The sequence below is a fragment of the Mesoplodon mirus genome, assembly GCF_964341445.2.
Source record: "Mesoplodon mirus genome assembly, chromosome: 3".
NCBI classification, from domain to species: domain Eukaryota; kingdom Metazoa; phylum Chordata; class Mammalia; order Artiodactyla; family Ziphiidae; genus Mesoplodon; species Mesoplodon mirus.
Genome location: NC_138978.1, coordinates 122,288,580 through 122,304,815, shown reverse-complemented (window position 1 = coordinate 122,304,815; position 16,236 = coordinate 122,288,580). Strand labels below are relative to the sequence as shown.

Here is a 16,236-nt window from a genome sequence, read left to right as displayed (position 1 = left end):
AAGTCTGTTTATATTTTCTAATTCTTCCTGGTTCAGTCTTGGAAAATTGTACCTTTCCAAGAATTTGTCCATTTCTTCCTGGCTGTCCATTTTATTGGCATAAAGTTGTTGGTAGTAGTCTCTTATATTACTTTGTATTTCTGCAGTGTCAGTTGTGATTTCTCCCTTTTCATTTCTAATTTTATTGATTTGCATACTCTCCCTTTTTTTTTCTTGATGAGTCTGGCTAAGGGTTTATCAATTTTGTCTATCCTCTCAAAGAACCAAGTTTTAGTTTTACTGATCCTTGCTATTGTTTTCTTCATTTCTATTTCATTTATTTCTACTCTGATCTTTATGATTTCTTTCCTTCTACTGAGTTTGTGTTTTCTTTGTTCTTTCTCTAGTTGTTTTAAGTGTACAGTTAGATTGTGTATTTGAGATTTTTCTTGTTTCTTGAGGTGATATTGAATTGCTATAAACTTCCGTCTTTGAACTGCTTTTGCTGCATCCCATAGGTTTTGGGTCGATGTGTTTTCATTGTCATTTATTTCTATGTACTTTTTTATTTCTTCTTTGATTTCTTCAGTGGTCTCTTGGTTATTTAGTAGTGCACTGTTTAGCCTCCATGTGTTTGTGTTTTTTCAGTTTTTTTTTCCTGTAATTGATTTCCAATCTCATAGTGTTTCATCAGAAAAGATGCTTGATATAATTTCAATTTTCTTAAATTTTACAAGGCTTGATTTGTGTCCAAAGATGTGATGTATCCTGGAGAATGTTTCATGTGCACTTGAGAAGAAAGTGTATTATGCCACTTTTGGGTGGAATGGTCTATAAATACCAATTAAATCTATCTGGTCTATTGTGTCATTTAAAGCTTGTGTTTCCTTATTTATTTTCTGTTTAGATGATATGTCCATTGGTGTAAGTGTGGTGTTAAAGTCCCCTACTATTATTGTGTTACTGTCAATTTCTCCTTTCATGGCTGTTAACATTTGCCTTATATATTGAGGTGCTCCTATGTTGGGTGCATAAACATTTATAATTGTTATGTCTTCTTCTTGGATTGATCCTTTGATCATTATGTAGTGTCCTTCCTTATCTCATGTAACAGTCTTTATTTTAAAGTCTATTTTATCTGATATGAGTATTGCTACTCCAGCTTTCTTTTGATTTCCATTTTCATGGGATATCTTTTTCCATCCCTTCACTTTCAGTCTGTATGTGTCCCTAGGTCTTAAGTGGGTCTCTTGTAGACAGCATATATATGGGTCTTATTTTTGTATTCATTCAGCCAGTCTGTGTCTTTTGATTGGGGCATTTAATACATTTACATTGAAAGTTATTATTGATATGTATGCTTTTATTACCATTTTAAAAATTGTTTTGGCTTTGTTTTTTGGGTCTTTTTCTTCTCTTGTTTTTCCCACTTAGAGAAGTTTCTTTGGCATTTGTTGTAAAGCTGGTTTGGTGGTGCTGAATTCTCTTAGCTTTTGCTTGTCTGAAAGCTTTTGATTTCTTGTTAAATCTGAATGTGATCCTTGCTGGGTAGAGTAATATTGGTTGTAGGTTTTTCTCTTTCATCACTTTAAGTATATCCTGCCACTCCCTTCAGGCCAGCAGAGTTTCTGCTGAAAAATCTGCATATGGGGATTCCTTTGTATATTATCTTTGCTTTTCCCTTGTTGCATTTAATATTTTTTCTTTGAATTTAATTTTTGTTAGTTTGATTAATATGTGTCTTGGTGTGTTTTTCCTAGGGTTTATCCTGTATGGGACTCTCTCTGCTTCCTGGACTTGGGTGACTATTTCCTTTCCCATGTTAGGGAAGTTTTCGACTATAATCTCTTCAATATTTTCTCAGACTGTTTCTTTTTCTCTTCTTCTTCTGGGACCCTTATAATGTGAATGTTGGTCCATTTAGTGTTGTCCCAGAGGTCTCTGAGATAGTCTTCAATTCTTTTCTTTTCTTTTTCTTTTCTTTCTATTATGCTCCTCAGCAGTTATTTCCACCATTTTGTCTTCCAGCTCACTTATTTGTTCTTCTGCCTCAGTTATTCTGTGATTGATTCCTTCTAGTGTATTTTTCATTTCAGTAATTGTGTTGTTCATCTCTCTTTGTTTGTTCTTTATTTCTCCTAGATCTTTGTTAAATGTTTCTTGTATTTTCTCAATCTGTGCCTCCATTCTATTTCCAAGATTCTGGATCATCTTTGCTATCATTACTCTGAATTCTTTTTCAGGTAAATTGTGTATTTCCTTTTCATTTATTTGGTGTTGTAGGTTTTTTACCTTCCTTCTTCATCTGTGACATATTTTTTTGCCATCTCATTTTTTTTTAATTAGTGGGATGGTGTTCCTGTCTTACTTGCTGTTTGGCCTGAGGCTTCCAAAATTGAAGTTTGTAGGCTGTTGGGTAGAGCTGGTTCTCCGTGCTGAGATGAGGACCTCTGTGAGACCTCAGTTTGATGAATATTCCCTGGGATCTGAGATTCTCTGTTAGTCCAGTGGTTTGGACTTGGAGGTCCCACCGCAGGAGCTTCTACCTGACCCCTGGCTCATAAACCAAGATCCTGCAAACCATGTAGGGTGGCAAAAAAAAAAAAAAAAAAGAGAGAGAGAGAGAGAGAGAACAATAACAATGTAAAAAATAAAATTGGACCAGAAACTAACAGATATGTTAGAAAGAACATAAAAATAAAAATATAAATGAATTATCAACTGGAAGGTACAACAGTACCACAATAGTAAAAAAGAGGAGGAGGGAAAAGAAAAAAAATTTAAAAAGGAAAAAAAAGAAAAAAAAGAAAAAAAAATAGGTGGAAAAGGCCTTGACTGTGGAGGGTAGGGCCTAAGCAAGGGCAAGGTTTGGGCAGTGGCCAGGGCCTATGCTTAGGACCCACAGTGCTGGAAAAGGCTCTGGGAACAGTGGGGGGTGGGGCCTTGGCTCAACCGAACAGAGGTCTCAGAGGGCAGGGGACCTCACCTTGGAGCCCAGTGGGCTTCCTGAGCTTGAGTGGGTGGGGCAAACACCCTCCTCTCCTCTCCTGCTCCTCCCTCCCAGAGGGCACCTCCTGCCTGCCTCTCCTGATCTCCCTGACCTCCCTCCTATGCCCTCAAGGACCCACGTGGCCTGGAGGGGCCTTTGGAGGGCAGGGCATTGGCCTGGGAGCTCAGCAGTCTCCCCGGGCCCAAGTGGGTGAGGCAATCGCCCTCCACCCCTCTCCAGCTCCTCCTCCCAGAGGGCCCCTCCCACCTGCCTCTCCTGATCTCCCTGTCCTCAGGGGCACCAATCCTGTCTGGCCTCCCCCTTCAGTCCCCCCACATCCTACCCATTCACTTCGGGGTTCCTCCATCTCCTTGGGTGTCAGGGTCCTCCACCAGCAGCAGGCAGCCTCCCTAGTTGTGGGGAGATGGTAACTCGGTGTCTTCCCATACCGCCATCTTGACTCCGCCCCCTTGTAGTCTTTTTAATGATTGCCATTCTGACTGGTGTGAGGTTACACTTCGTTATAGTTTTGATTTGCATTTCTCTAATAATTAGCAATATAGAGCATCTTTTTATGAGTTTGTTGGCCATTATATGTCTTCTTTAGAGAAATGTCTATTTAGGTCCTCTGCCCTTTTTTTTTTTATTAGTTTCTGCTTTATAACAAAGTGAATCAGTCATACATATACATCTGTTCCCATATCCCTTGCATCTTGTGTCTCCCTCCCTCCCACCCTCCCTATCCCACCCCTCCAGGCGGTCACAAAGCACCGAGCTGATCTCCCTGTGCTATGTGGCTGCTTCCCACTAGCTATCTACCTTACGTTTGGTACTGTATATAAGTCCTTGCCTCTCTCTCGCTTTGCCACAGCTTACCCTTCCCCTCCCTATATCCTCAAGTCCATCCTCAAGTAGGTCTGTGTCTTTATTCCTGTTTTACCCCTAGGTTCTTCATGACATTTTTTTCCTTAAATTCCATATATATGTGTTAGCATACGGTATTTGTCTTTCTCTTTCTGACTTACTTCACTCTGTATGACAGACTCTAGGTCTATCCGCCTCATTACAAATAGCTCAATTTCGTTTCTTTTTATGGCTGAGTAATATTCCATTGTATATATGTGCCACATCTTCTTTACCCATTCATCCGATGATGGACACTTAGGTTGTTTCCATCTCCAGGCTATTGTGAATAGAGCTGCAATGAACATTTTGGTACATGTCTCTTTTTGAATTAGGGTTTTCTCAGGGTATATGGCTAGTAGTGGGATTGCTGGGTCATATGGTAGTTCTATTTTTAGTTTTTTAAGGAACCTCCATACTGTTCTCCATAGTGGCTGTACCAATTCACATTCCCACCAGCAGTGCAAGAGTGTTCCCTTTTCTCCACACCCTCTCCAGCATTTATTGTTTCTAGATTTTTTGATGATGGCCATTCTGACTGGTGTGAGATGATATCTCATTGTAGTTTTGATTTGCATTTCTCTAATGATTAATGATGTTGAGCATTCTTTCATATGTTTTTTGGCAGTATGTATATCTTCTTTGAAGAAATGTCTATTTAGGTCTTCTGCCCATTTTTGGATTGGGTTGTTTGTTTTTTTGCTATTGAGCTGCATGAGCTGCTTATAAATTTTGGAGATTAATCCTTTGTCAGTTGCTTCATTTGCAAATATTTTCTCCCATTCTGCGGGCTGTATTTTGGTCTTGTTTATGGTTTCCTTTGTTGTGCAAAAGCTTTGAAGTTTCATTAGGTCCCATTTTTTTATTTTTGTTTTTATTTCCATTTCTCTTGGAGGTGGGTCCAAAAGGATCTTGCTGTGATTTATGTCATGGAGTGTCCTGCCTATGTTTTCCTCTAAGAGTTTGATAGTTTCTGGCCTTACATTTAGGTCTTTAATCCATTTTGAGCTTATTTTTGTGTATAGTGTTAGGGAGTGATCTAATCTCATACTTTTACATGTACCTGTCCAGTTTTCCCAGCACCACTTATTGAAGAGGCTGTCCTTCTCCACTGTACATTCCTGCCTCCTTTATCAAAGATAAGTTGACCATATGTGCGTGGGTTTACCTCTGGGCTTTCTATCCTGTTCCATTGATCTATCTTTCTATTTTTGTGCCAGTACCACACTGTCTTGATTACTGTAGCTTTGTAGTATAGTCTGAAGTCAGGGAGCCTGATTCCTCCAGCTCCATTTTTCATTCTCAAGATTGCTTTGGCTATTCGGGGTCTTTTGTTTTTCCAAACAAATTTTGAAATTTTTTGTTCTAGTTCTGTGAAAAATGCCAGTGGTAGTTTGATAGGGATTGCATTGAATCTGTAGATTGCTTTGGGTAGTAGAGTCATTTTCACAATATTGATTCTTCCAATCCAGGAACATGGTATATCTCTCCATCTATTTGTATCATCTTTAATTTCTTTCATCAGTGTCTTATAATTTTCTGCATACAGGTCTTTTGTCTCCTTAGGTAGGTTTATTCCTAGATATTTTATTCTTTTTGTTGCAATGGTAAATGGGAGTGTTTCCTCTGCACATTTTTTGATTGGGTTTGTTATTTTGATATTAAGCTGTATGAGCTGTTTTTATATTTTGGAAATTAATCCCTTGTTGGTAGCATCATTTGCAAATATTTTCTCTCAGGCCATAGGTTGTCTTTTTGTTTTGTTTATGGTTTCCTTTGCTATGCAAAAGCTTTAAATTTAATTAGGTCCCATTTGGTTATTTTTGTTTTCATTTCCATTACTCTAGGAGACTGATCCAAAAAAATATTGCTGCAATTTATTTCAAAGAGTGTTCTGCCTATGTTTGTGATAGGTTTTTTATAGTATCCAGTCTTACATTTAGGTACTTAATCCATTCTGAGTTTATTTTTGTATATGGTGTTAGAGAATGTTCTAATTTGATTCTTTTAGATGTAGCTGTCCAGTTTTCCCAGCACCACTTATTGAACAGACTGTCTTTTCTCCATTATATATTCTTGCCTCCTTTGTCATGATTAATTGACCATAAGTGTGTGGGTTTATTTCTAGGCTTTCTATCCTGTTCCATTGATCTATATGTCTGTTTTTATGGCAGTACCATACTGTTTTGATTACTGTAGCTTTGTAGTAGTCTGAAGTCAGGGAGCGTGATTCCTCCAGCTCTGTTCTTCTTTCTCAAGATTGTTTTGGCTATTTGGAGTCTTTTGTGTTTCTATACAAATTAAAAAAAATTTTTTCTAGTTCTTTGAAAAATGCTATTGGTAATTTGATAGGGATTGCATTGAATCTGTTGATTGTCTTAGGTAGAATGGTCATTTTAACAATATTGATTATTCCAATCCAAGAACATGATATACCTTTCCATCTGTTTGTGTCATCTTCAATTTCTTTCATCAGCATCTTATAGTTTGCATTTAAGGGTATTTTTAATCATATTGAAGAGAGAAACTTCAGAGAGTTTATCAAAGGGTATGATATCTAAGCTAAATATTGTAGAATTCTTTGAATTTTCAGACCAGGTAGATTATTTAGTAAATTTGGACTTCCTTAAGGCAAATTTGTTTCAAATACTGGCTCTGTCATTTGCTAGGTGACTAATAACTTAAATACTAGGAACCTCTGATTCATCATCTATAGAATAGAAGAAATACCTTTTATCCCAGAGGATAGTTAACAGAGCTCATTTCAATCTAAATGATCAAGGATTCCCCTGAGCATTTGAGAACACAAAGTTACCTGCCTTTAGTGAGATACACATACTGGTCTACAACAGAGATGTTTGGTCCTACAGGGCAAATTCCATGGTCTTTGTCAAACTCACATATACACATTCATGTGGGATGGATTCCTGGAACACTAACAAAAGTTAACACAGCCATACCTAGTTTTATTGCACTTCACTTTCTTGTGCTTTCCAGATATTGCATTTTTTTTTTTTTACAAATTGAGAAATTGAGGGTTTGTAACAATCCTGTGTAGAGCAAGTCTCCTGGTGCCATTTTTCCAAAACATTTGTCACTTTGAGTCTCTGTGTCATGTTTGGCAAGTCTCATAATATTTCAGCCTTTTTCATTATTCTTATATTTGTCATGGTGATCTGTGATCAGTGATGTTACTATTGAAATCATTTGGAGTGCCATGAACCACACACCCATATAAAATGGTGAATTTCTTTGATAAATGTTATGTGTGTTCTCACTGCTCCACTGATGGGCCATTCCCCCATCTCTCTCTCTCTAGTTGGGCCTCCCTATTCCCTGAGATGAAACAATATTGACATTAGGCTAATTAATAACCCCACAGAGGCCTCTATGTGTTCAAGTGAAAGGAAGAATCACATATCTCTCAGGTTAAATCAAAAACTAGACATATTTAAGCTTAGTGAGAAAGGCAAAAAAGAGGTCAAAAGCTAGACATCTTGCATTAAATAGACAAGTTGTGAGTGTACAGAAAAACTTTTTAAAGGAATTTTAAAATGTTATGCCAGTGAACCTATGAATAACAAAGCAAAACAGCCTTATTTTTGATATGAAAAAGTTTTAGTGGTCTGGATAGAAAGTCAAACCAGCTACAATAGTCCCAGAGTAAGGCCCTAACACTTTTCAATTCTATGAAGTCTGAGAGACGTGAGAAATCTGCAGAAGAAAAGTTTGAAGTTAGCAGAAGTTGGTTCATGAGGTTTAAGGAGCCATCTCTATAACATAAAAGTACAAGGTGAAGCAGCGAGTGCTGCTGATGTGGAAGCTGCAGCTAAGTTATACAGAAGATCTAGCAGAGATGACTGATAAAGGTTGCTACACTCAACAACAGATTTTCAGTGAAGATGAAACAGCCTTATATTGGAAGAAGATGCCATCTAGGACTTCCATAGCTAGAGAGGAGAAGTCAGTGCATGGCTTTAAAGCTTTGAAGGATGGACTGACTCTCCTGTTATGGGCTAATGCAGCTGGTGACTAAGTTGAAATCAGTGCTCACTGACCACTCTGAAATTCTGAGGGCCCTTAAGCTTGCTAAATCTACTCTGCCTCTGCTCTTGTAAATGACACAATAAAGCCTGGATGACAGTGCATCTGTTTACAACATGGTTTACTGAATATTTTAAGCCCACTGTTGAGACCTACTACTCAGAAAAAAAAAAGATTCCTTTTAAAATATTACTGCTCATTGACAATGCACCTGATCACCTAAGAGCACTGATGGAGACGTACAACGAGATTAATATTGTTCTCATGCTAATACAACATCCATTCTGCAGCCCAGGGATTATTATTTAAGAAATACATTCACAAGGCTATAGCTGCAGTAGATATGATTCTTCTGATGGATAAGGGCAAAGTCAAATAAAAGCCTTCTGGAAAGGATTCACCATTCTAGCTGTCATTAAGCACATCCCTATTTCATGGGAAGAGGTCAACATACCAACATGAATGAGAGTTTGAAGGAAATTTGAAGGAAGTTTGATTCCAAGCCTCATGGATGATTTTGAAAGGTTCATGACTTCAGTGGAGGAAGTAACTGTAGATGTGGTAGATATAGCAAATGAACTAGAATTAGAAATGGAGCCTGAAGATGTTACTGAATTGCTGCAATCTCATGATGAAACTTCAATGTATAATGTGCTGCTTCTTATGGGTGAGCAAAAAAAATGGCTTCTTAAGATGGAATCTACTCCTGATGATGATGCTGTGAATACTGTTGAAATGACAACAAAGGATTTAGAATATTACACAAACTTAGTTGATATAGCTGTGGCAGGGTTTGAGAAGTTTGGTTCCAATTTTGAAAGAAGTTCTACTGTGTGTAAAATGCTATTGTGGGTGAGGAAAAAAATTTCTTCTACCCTCCTGGATTCTTCGGCTGGTCTAAGAATTAAATTGACATAAGACAGATTAATAGAAGTAAAGCAAACAAAAGTTTAATAGCATGTATACATGGGAGAGACCCAGAAAAAGTGAGTAACTCACCAAGATGGCTGAAACACTCACCTTAAATACCATCTTCAGTTAATGACAAAAGAGGATGTTGGAGGTAGTTGTTTGGGACTTCCACTGGGAAGAAAGACAAGTCACATGAAGATGGAAAAACAAATGTTTTGGTAAACAAATGTTTTCTGGGCATGCAGAGAGGATGGGACACAGAGTGGACTCTGATCTCTGGGCCCTGCCAAGTTTTCCTCCACTACACCTATCCTATATTCTTTGCAGATACCTCTGATGAGGCCTTTATTCTGGGAACAGCCCCTTTATCTAAATTCTTTACACAGCTAAAGGGGAGATGAAAAGAAAAACTTACAGACTCTTCTGTTTCTTAAAAATAATCAACATAAATTAATCCTCATGCCAGAAAGACATATTTTGGGGTGGCAAACTTTGTTCCCCTACACTATCAAACAACATTGCATGCTATAGAGAGATTTTCCATGAAAAGGAAGAGTCAATGAATCCAGCAGACTTCATCATTATCTTATTTAAGAAATTGCCACCACCACCCCAACCTTCAGCAACCATCACCTTCATCAGTCGGCAGCCATCCACATCCAGGCAAGATCCTCCTCCATAAAAAAAAAAAAGATTATGACTCACTGAAGATTCAGATGATGGTTAATGTCTTTTTAGCAATAAAGTATTTTTGATTCAGGTATATACATTAATACATTAATTAATGCTACTGCATTAATATGCTACAGTATAGTGTAAACATAAATTTTCTATGCGCTGAGAAAGAAAATAAATTGTGTATCATTTTATTGCAATATTTGCTTTATCACAGTGGTCTGGAACTGAACCCATAATATCTTCAAAGTATGCCTGCACTGGAATGCAAACAGATCAAATACAAAGGCTGACATATCAGGCACTCAGAAATGCACATGCTCTTTTTTTTTTTCTTATTACAAACTCTAATTAAAGCCTATTCTCTAATCTGACATTTAAGTGAAATAGTAGATATAAAAAAGGTCTTTACGATTGAGTGTTCTCCCCAAAATCTCTTTTGTGACTGAGGTTGTAAAAAACTCTCAAACTATAATTTTGCTCCCTGCCATTCATCATGATGGTGCTTTTAGTGCTAGGAATAAAGGACATCAAACTTGGAGTACTTAATTGCAATTAATCCCATAGGACCCAATCATTGCACAAAACATGTGGAATCAGCTAATGTCGAATTTGCTTATTACTGAAGATAGTCAATGTGGAACAGAGCTTGCTTGAGTGGATGATATTGATAATTTTGGACATGTGCTAAATATCTTACATAGATTTTCTCATTTAATTTTCAGAATAACCCTATGAAGTAGCTACTCTGATGATCCCCCTTTTTTTTAAACATCTTTATTGGAGTATAAGTGCTTTACAATGGTGTGTTAGTTTCTGCTTTATAACAAAGTGAATCAGCTATACATATACATATAACCCCATATTTCCTCCCTCTTGTGTCTCCCTCCCACCATCCCTATCCCACCCCTCTAGGTGGTCACAAAGCAGCGGGCTGATCTCCCTGTGCTATGCGGCTGCTTCCCACTAGCTATCAGTTTTACATTTGGTAGTATATATAAGTCCATGCCATTCTCTCACTTCTTCCCAGCTTACCCTTCCCCCTCCCCGTGTCCTCAAGTCCATTCTCTATGCCTGCGTCTTTATTCCTGTCCTGCCCCTAGGTTCTTCAGAACCTTTTTTTTTTTTTAAGATTCCATATATATGTGTTAGCATATGGTATTTGTCTTTCTCTTTCTGACTTACTTCACTCTGTATGACAGTCTCTAGGTCCATCCACCTCACTACAAATGACTTAGTTTCATTTCTTTTTATGTCTGAGTAATATTCCATTGTATATATGTGCCACATCTTCTTTATCCATTCATCTGTCGATGGACACAGGTTGCTTCCATGACCTGGCTATTGTAAACAGAGCTGCAATGAACATTGTGGTACATGATTCTTTTTGAATTATGGTTTTCTCAGGGTATCTGTCTAGTAGTGGGGTTGCTGAGTCGTATGGTAGTTCTAGTTTTAGTTTTTTAAGGAACCTCCATACTGTTCTCCATAGTGTATCAATTTACATTCCCACCAACATGTACATACTCGTTGATCTTGCCATTACTCAGACTCTCAATGAGATATCCCAATCCTTCCTTCACAGCATGGTGCCAGGAATAACGTTTGCCCCTTCCTTCCACCTTTTCTCCCAGTAAGAACTTTCCCTTCAACTCGTGGCATTGAATACACCTGCTCCTTCCTCTCTCTTGTTCTCTAACAACTCCTGCCTGTCCACATGCACTCACGCTGGGTGTGAGTGCATATCTCATTTCAGTGTCCCAGCCAAGAATTTGGGGTGGTGGCTCAAAAGACAGGAATTCACTAAAGAAGATAGGTGAGAATGGGAGAAGAGCCCCTCAGACGGGAAGAGAAAAAGGGATGCAGCCCATAGCAAGGTGACACAGTGTGAGTGAAGGGGGAAATATATAATCAGGGTCATCTCATTGTTTATCTTATCTCTTTCTTCTTCAAGGTCACCAAGGCCAGGAAAAGCAAGGAATAACCATTCAATCCTGAATCTTATATGGAAACCTGATTAGAGCTGTTCTTCTAAAAACCTGGATGTCATTAATATTGATGTTTATGGAACTAAGATCTAAGTACAGAAAAAATAGTATATATGTATACATATAGTTGAAATACCGCATTATATATACTAGCCATTAATTCTTAGGAATGGGGTGCTTTTCACTTTTTTAATACATTTCTGTACCATCTCAATGCCTAATTTTGCATCTATAACTTTTATAATTTGGAAAAAATAATAAACATGATTTTTCCTAAAGCCATTCCTCCCTAGGAATCTAATTCATTGCTTAAAAGCAAATAGCCTGTGGGCTGCAAATCAGATAGGGACATTTAAGACCCAAGCAATATTTGGATTTATACTTTGGTTGTGATCTTTACAGAATATAACTCTGGTCAAGAATGAACAGGTTGAACAAGCTGTGCCCTGCTCAAAGAAACCCAAGAGGAAGGCAGAGCAGCTGAAATCCAGTCTGTGCTTCAATTGCCAACCCCTATCCTAGGGAGGAGTTTCTTTAGTCCAAAACAATGATATCTTTTCAGAATTGATCTCCTGGAGGGGCCATAATTGGGTAATTTGTGTACCAAATAAGGCAGCTTCTGATGATTTGCATGAAGTCACTAGTATACGTTGGAAGTAATTCTAGCCCTGTCTGATGTGAAATAACTAGTTCCACTTACTTATTCAGGTACTAACAGGTAAATAGCTCTGCAGCTATACTTCCTGTTTCTCACATGTGTGGATCCTATGAGGAAGTTGCTCCAGGCAAAGACTTGCATTAGGCAAACACTGACGAATAATTAATTTAGTTTAGAGTACAATGGCAGAAAGTAGATAGCTAACACTGAAATTTACAATGTAGTTTTTACATGTATTTTATTGAAGTAGAGTTGATATATAGTGTGTGTTAATTTCTGCTCTACAGCAAACTGATTCAGCTATACATATGAATGTATTCTTTTTTGTATTCTTTTCCATTATGGTTTATTACAGGATATTGAATATAGTTTCCTTACAGTGTATTTCTTGATCACATATTTGGTACCTGGTGTTTTGCAATTATTTTGTGTCACTTATATTAGCTCTAGAGGGTTGATAGTGTTCTTCTTTTCACTCTCCTAGTAAGAAAAATAAGGGACAGAAGGTAAGATCATGTTCCTAATGATTAGAACAGTTCCATCATAACAAGAATTTCCCTCATGCCACTTTATTGTCAACGCTTCCTCCAATCCAAGCTCCTGGCAACCACTGATATAGTTTCTTAACTTAAACTTTTCCCTTTTCCAGAGTTTCCTAAAATGGAAGTTAAAATGTATATAGCATTTTGAGTCTGACTTCTTTCACTTAATATAGTACATTTAGGATTCATCCATGTAGTTGTGTGTATCAGTTTATTCCTGTTTATTGCTGTGTAGAATTCAATGTGTGGACCCACCAAAGTTTGTTTATCCATTCCCCAAGTGAGGAACAATTAGATTGTTGACACTTTGACATATTTACAAATAAAACTGCTGCATATATTCCCATGCAGATTTTTGTGTGAACCTGTGTTATCATTTCAATGAATAAAAATCTCGGGGTGAGACTGTTGGTTCATATGGTAAATGTATTTCAAATATATAAGAAATTGCCAAACTGTTTTCTAAGGTGGCTGTAGCATTTTTCATTCCCCTGAGCAATGTGTGAGAATATCAGTTGCTCTGCATCCACCTCAGAGTTTAGCACTGTAGGTGCATGTTAATTTTAAAAAATCAAACAAAGAAACTATCCAACTTTTTTGCCAAGTAGTGTACAACTTAACATTCCTGCCACCATTGTATGATAGTTCTAATTCCTCCTCATCTTCATCAGCCCCTGGTATGGTCAATCTTTTTAAATTTTAGTCATTCTAATTGGTGCATAGTGGTATCTCGCTGTAGTTTTAATTTGCATTTCCCTAAAGATAAATTAGGTTGAGCATCTTTTTACGTCCTTATTTGCCACCTATGTATTTTTTTTTTTGCCCACCTTAAAACTTCAGCTGTTTGTTTTCATAATACTGAGTTTTGAGAATCCTTTATAAATTCTGGGTACAGGGTCTTTAGTGACTATGTCACTAGCAAGTACTATGTCTCAATCTATGGCTTGCCTTTTCGTGATTTAAAGCTAACTTTTGAAAAGACATGTTCATTTTGGTGAAGTTTAACTTATCAAAAAATTTTCTTATGTAGATTTTTTTAATGCTTGGGGAAAAATCAAAAGAAGAATGTGACACATGAAAATCATAGCAAATTCAAATTTCAATGTCCACCATACAGTTTTATTGGAACACAAACATGCTCATTCATCTATGGATTGTCTATGGCTCCTTTTGTAGCCAGTGCAAGGTTAAGCATCTGTAACAGAAACTCTAGGGCCCACATAGTTTAAAATATATACTATTTGATGCTTTACAGAAAAATTTTGCCAAGCCCTCTTTTGGAACATCAGTGGTCTTCTAGTACACTTAAACATAAAAAAAGTAAATTTTATATTAACTTAATTTTTCAGATTATCAGTGAGGTTGACAATCTTTTCATGCTATAAATCTTTGATTTCCTGTGAATTTGGTTATTTTTCCTCATCTATATTAACTTGTATAACTACGTATAGTGCCTATTTTCCATTAATCATTATATTCATTCAACAGATATTGAACAACATAATATCCCTGAATATTTACATAGAGCAGAGCCCTGTCCTGGCTGTGGGCTGCAATGAATGAGAAATACATTTCTATTGTGATAAGATGTTGAGATTTTGGAATTGTTTAACCAGGAATTATCCCATTCTGGCTAACCTGGGTTTGGGAAGGAACCTGTGTACTGCTGCTCTCCGGTAACTCACAATCTGATTGAAGAGGCTGTCTGTATTAGGTATTCTTCAATTAAATCTGTTTAGACCAGTTGATCTGAATTGATCCATTTCATTTCAATTTTTGACCTTAATAACCTGGATGGAGAAAAAATATATATAGTCTGAGATGAAGTTGATCAATTACCCCTTCAATGCTCCCACTGTCCTCCTAAAGTGCATCTTTCTTTTCTTCTCATAAAATTATCTTCTTCCCTTTCTCCCAGTACATTGTTCACTCTTGAATCACTCTCCTGAAGTTAAATCTGGCTTGAGATATACACTCCTACTTAACACGGGCACATATGCCAGTGTCTCAAGTCTCCACCCCACTCTTAAAAAGGGAGACAGCAGCCAGTGCAAACAAAGCTAAGAAATGGTGAAGAGGACCAAGTAGTGGCAGCAAGATGTACTGGTATGAGGGAGAGATGAAAACTCAGCAGTAGGGGTTTATCCTGACTCAATTTCCCTGGACTATGGTAGGTGCAAGGAATTGACTTTGAGAAATGTGTCCTCAAGGTATACCTGGTCTGTGTCTACTTTTATATACCTCTTTCAGAATAATTTGTCCAACTTTGGGCAAACCGCCTGCATTAGACTTAGTGTTGAACAGTAAGTGTTCAATAGTCTGTAGGGTTGTGTGGGTACCACAGCATGTGTCTCTGCCTTATGAAGTCCATGTCCTCTTAACTGTGTGTCTAGGATGTGTACTTCCTAAAAGGAAGCTCCTAAGTTCTGTGAGCTGTAAGTGAACTAAATATCAGGGTCTTCCACACCATAACCTCTTCAATAGCACCTGTCCAGTTTGCTGAAAGCAAACACAAAACATTATCCTTTTGGAGAGTTGACTTTCCTCCGTGAAGTTCTCACCTTAATGACACTATGAACTCCAGATTTCAGCTGTAGTTTTTCTCCAGCTTTTGACAACTTGAAGAAAGTAAGTTGAAGTTTATCCCCTTCTTTACACTGGATTTTGTCTCTTTTCCAAACACCAATACTTCCATCCTTCCTGTGTTGTCATTTAGGTCATATAATATATGATTCCTCTGTTCTGCTTTCTGCAAAAATAAAATCAACACCCAGCTTTTTGTAATCTGATTAAGGAATGCTACATCAATCAGACATCAGAAGTGCTGGCAACAGCCTCCAGAAAGAGATATAAGGGAAAAATTACAGGTTGAATCTGGCACATATACAGCTAGTAGATGTTAGCAACTTCAAGTAGAGAAGATAGTTATGTATTTCTTAGATCCTATTGCCTCTTACGTCCATCTTTCCAGTCCCAAGCTCCCTTCCCTTAGGAGGCTAGGATGGCCATTTGAGTCAATAATTGGTAGGGCCAGTAGTCAGAATAGGCAGAGGAAAGAAATCCCAGAGTTGGAGGACAATTGCTTAAAGCAACAAATCCAAGAGACACATGAGCAAATGATGCAAAACCTACTGAAGAGTCTAAATAAGAGTTAGGAATGAGGAGGAGCACAATGTCACCCCCAAATGTAGCACTTTGATGTGTGGAATTTGAGCTAAAGGCAATTAAGAAAGAGCAGACTCAGGAAAACCTTTTTACATCTCCCTAAACCTACCTAAAAGAATTTAGATAGGGGGCCTCTACCAGAAAGAGAGCTATTACCAAAGGTAAGTTTTTACATTAGAAAGACTTATCTGCATGGTAGGGCAAACATCTATTTACCAAACATCTGTTCTTCTTATCTTCCTGTGAATTTTCTTCCTCCCTTTTGAAGCCCCAGAACCCTACCCCCTTCTGCTTAGCTCAGGATGGTATATAAGCCTCAGTTGCCTAGCCTTCTTTGAGTCTCATATTTTTTTATGGGGCTCCCATAAGGTTTAAATCAGG

General features: G+C 37.6%; 2 protein-coding genes across 2 annotated transcripts in view; one reads left to right on the top strand and one right to left on the bottom strand.

Moving 5' to 3' along the window:
• LOC309799843 (interferon-activable protein 203-like) overlaps window positions 1-13,042 on the top strand; it is a 41,556-nt gene extending 28,514 nt beyond the window's left edge. The window contains exon 10 of the mRNA XM_082613445.1: window positions 11,457-13,042. Coding sequence (XP_082469571.1) covers window positions 11,457-11,486 — 30 coding nt within the window. The 3' untranslated portion in view covers window positions 11,487-13,042. The remainder of the gene's footprint in view (window positions 1-11,456) is intronic.
• Window positions 13,043-15,150: 2,108 nt separating this feature from the next.
• Window positions 15,151-16,236, bottom strand: part of AIM2 (absent in melanoma 2) — a gene marked incomplete at its 5' end in the record, with an annotated part of 30,567 nt that continues 29,481 nt past the window's right edge. The window contains 2 exon segments of the mRNA XM_082612204.1: window positions 15,151-15,376; window positions 15,379-15,439. Coding sequence (XP_082468330.1) covers window positions 15,210-15,376; window positions 15,379-15,439 — 228 coding nt within the window. The 3' untranslated portion in view covers window positions 15,151-15,209.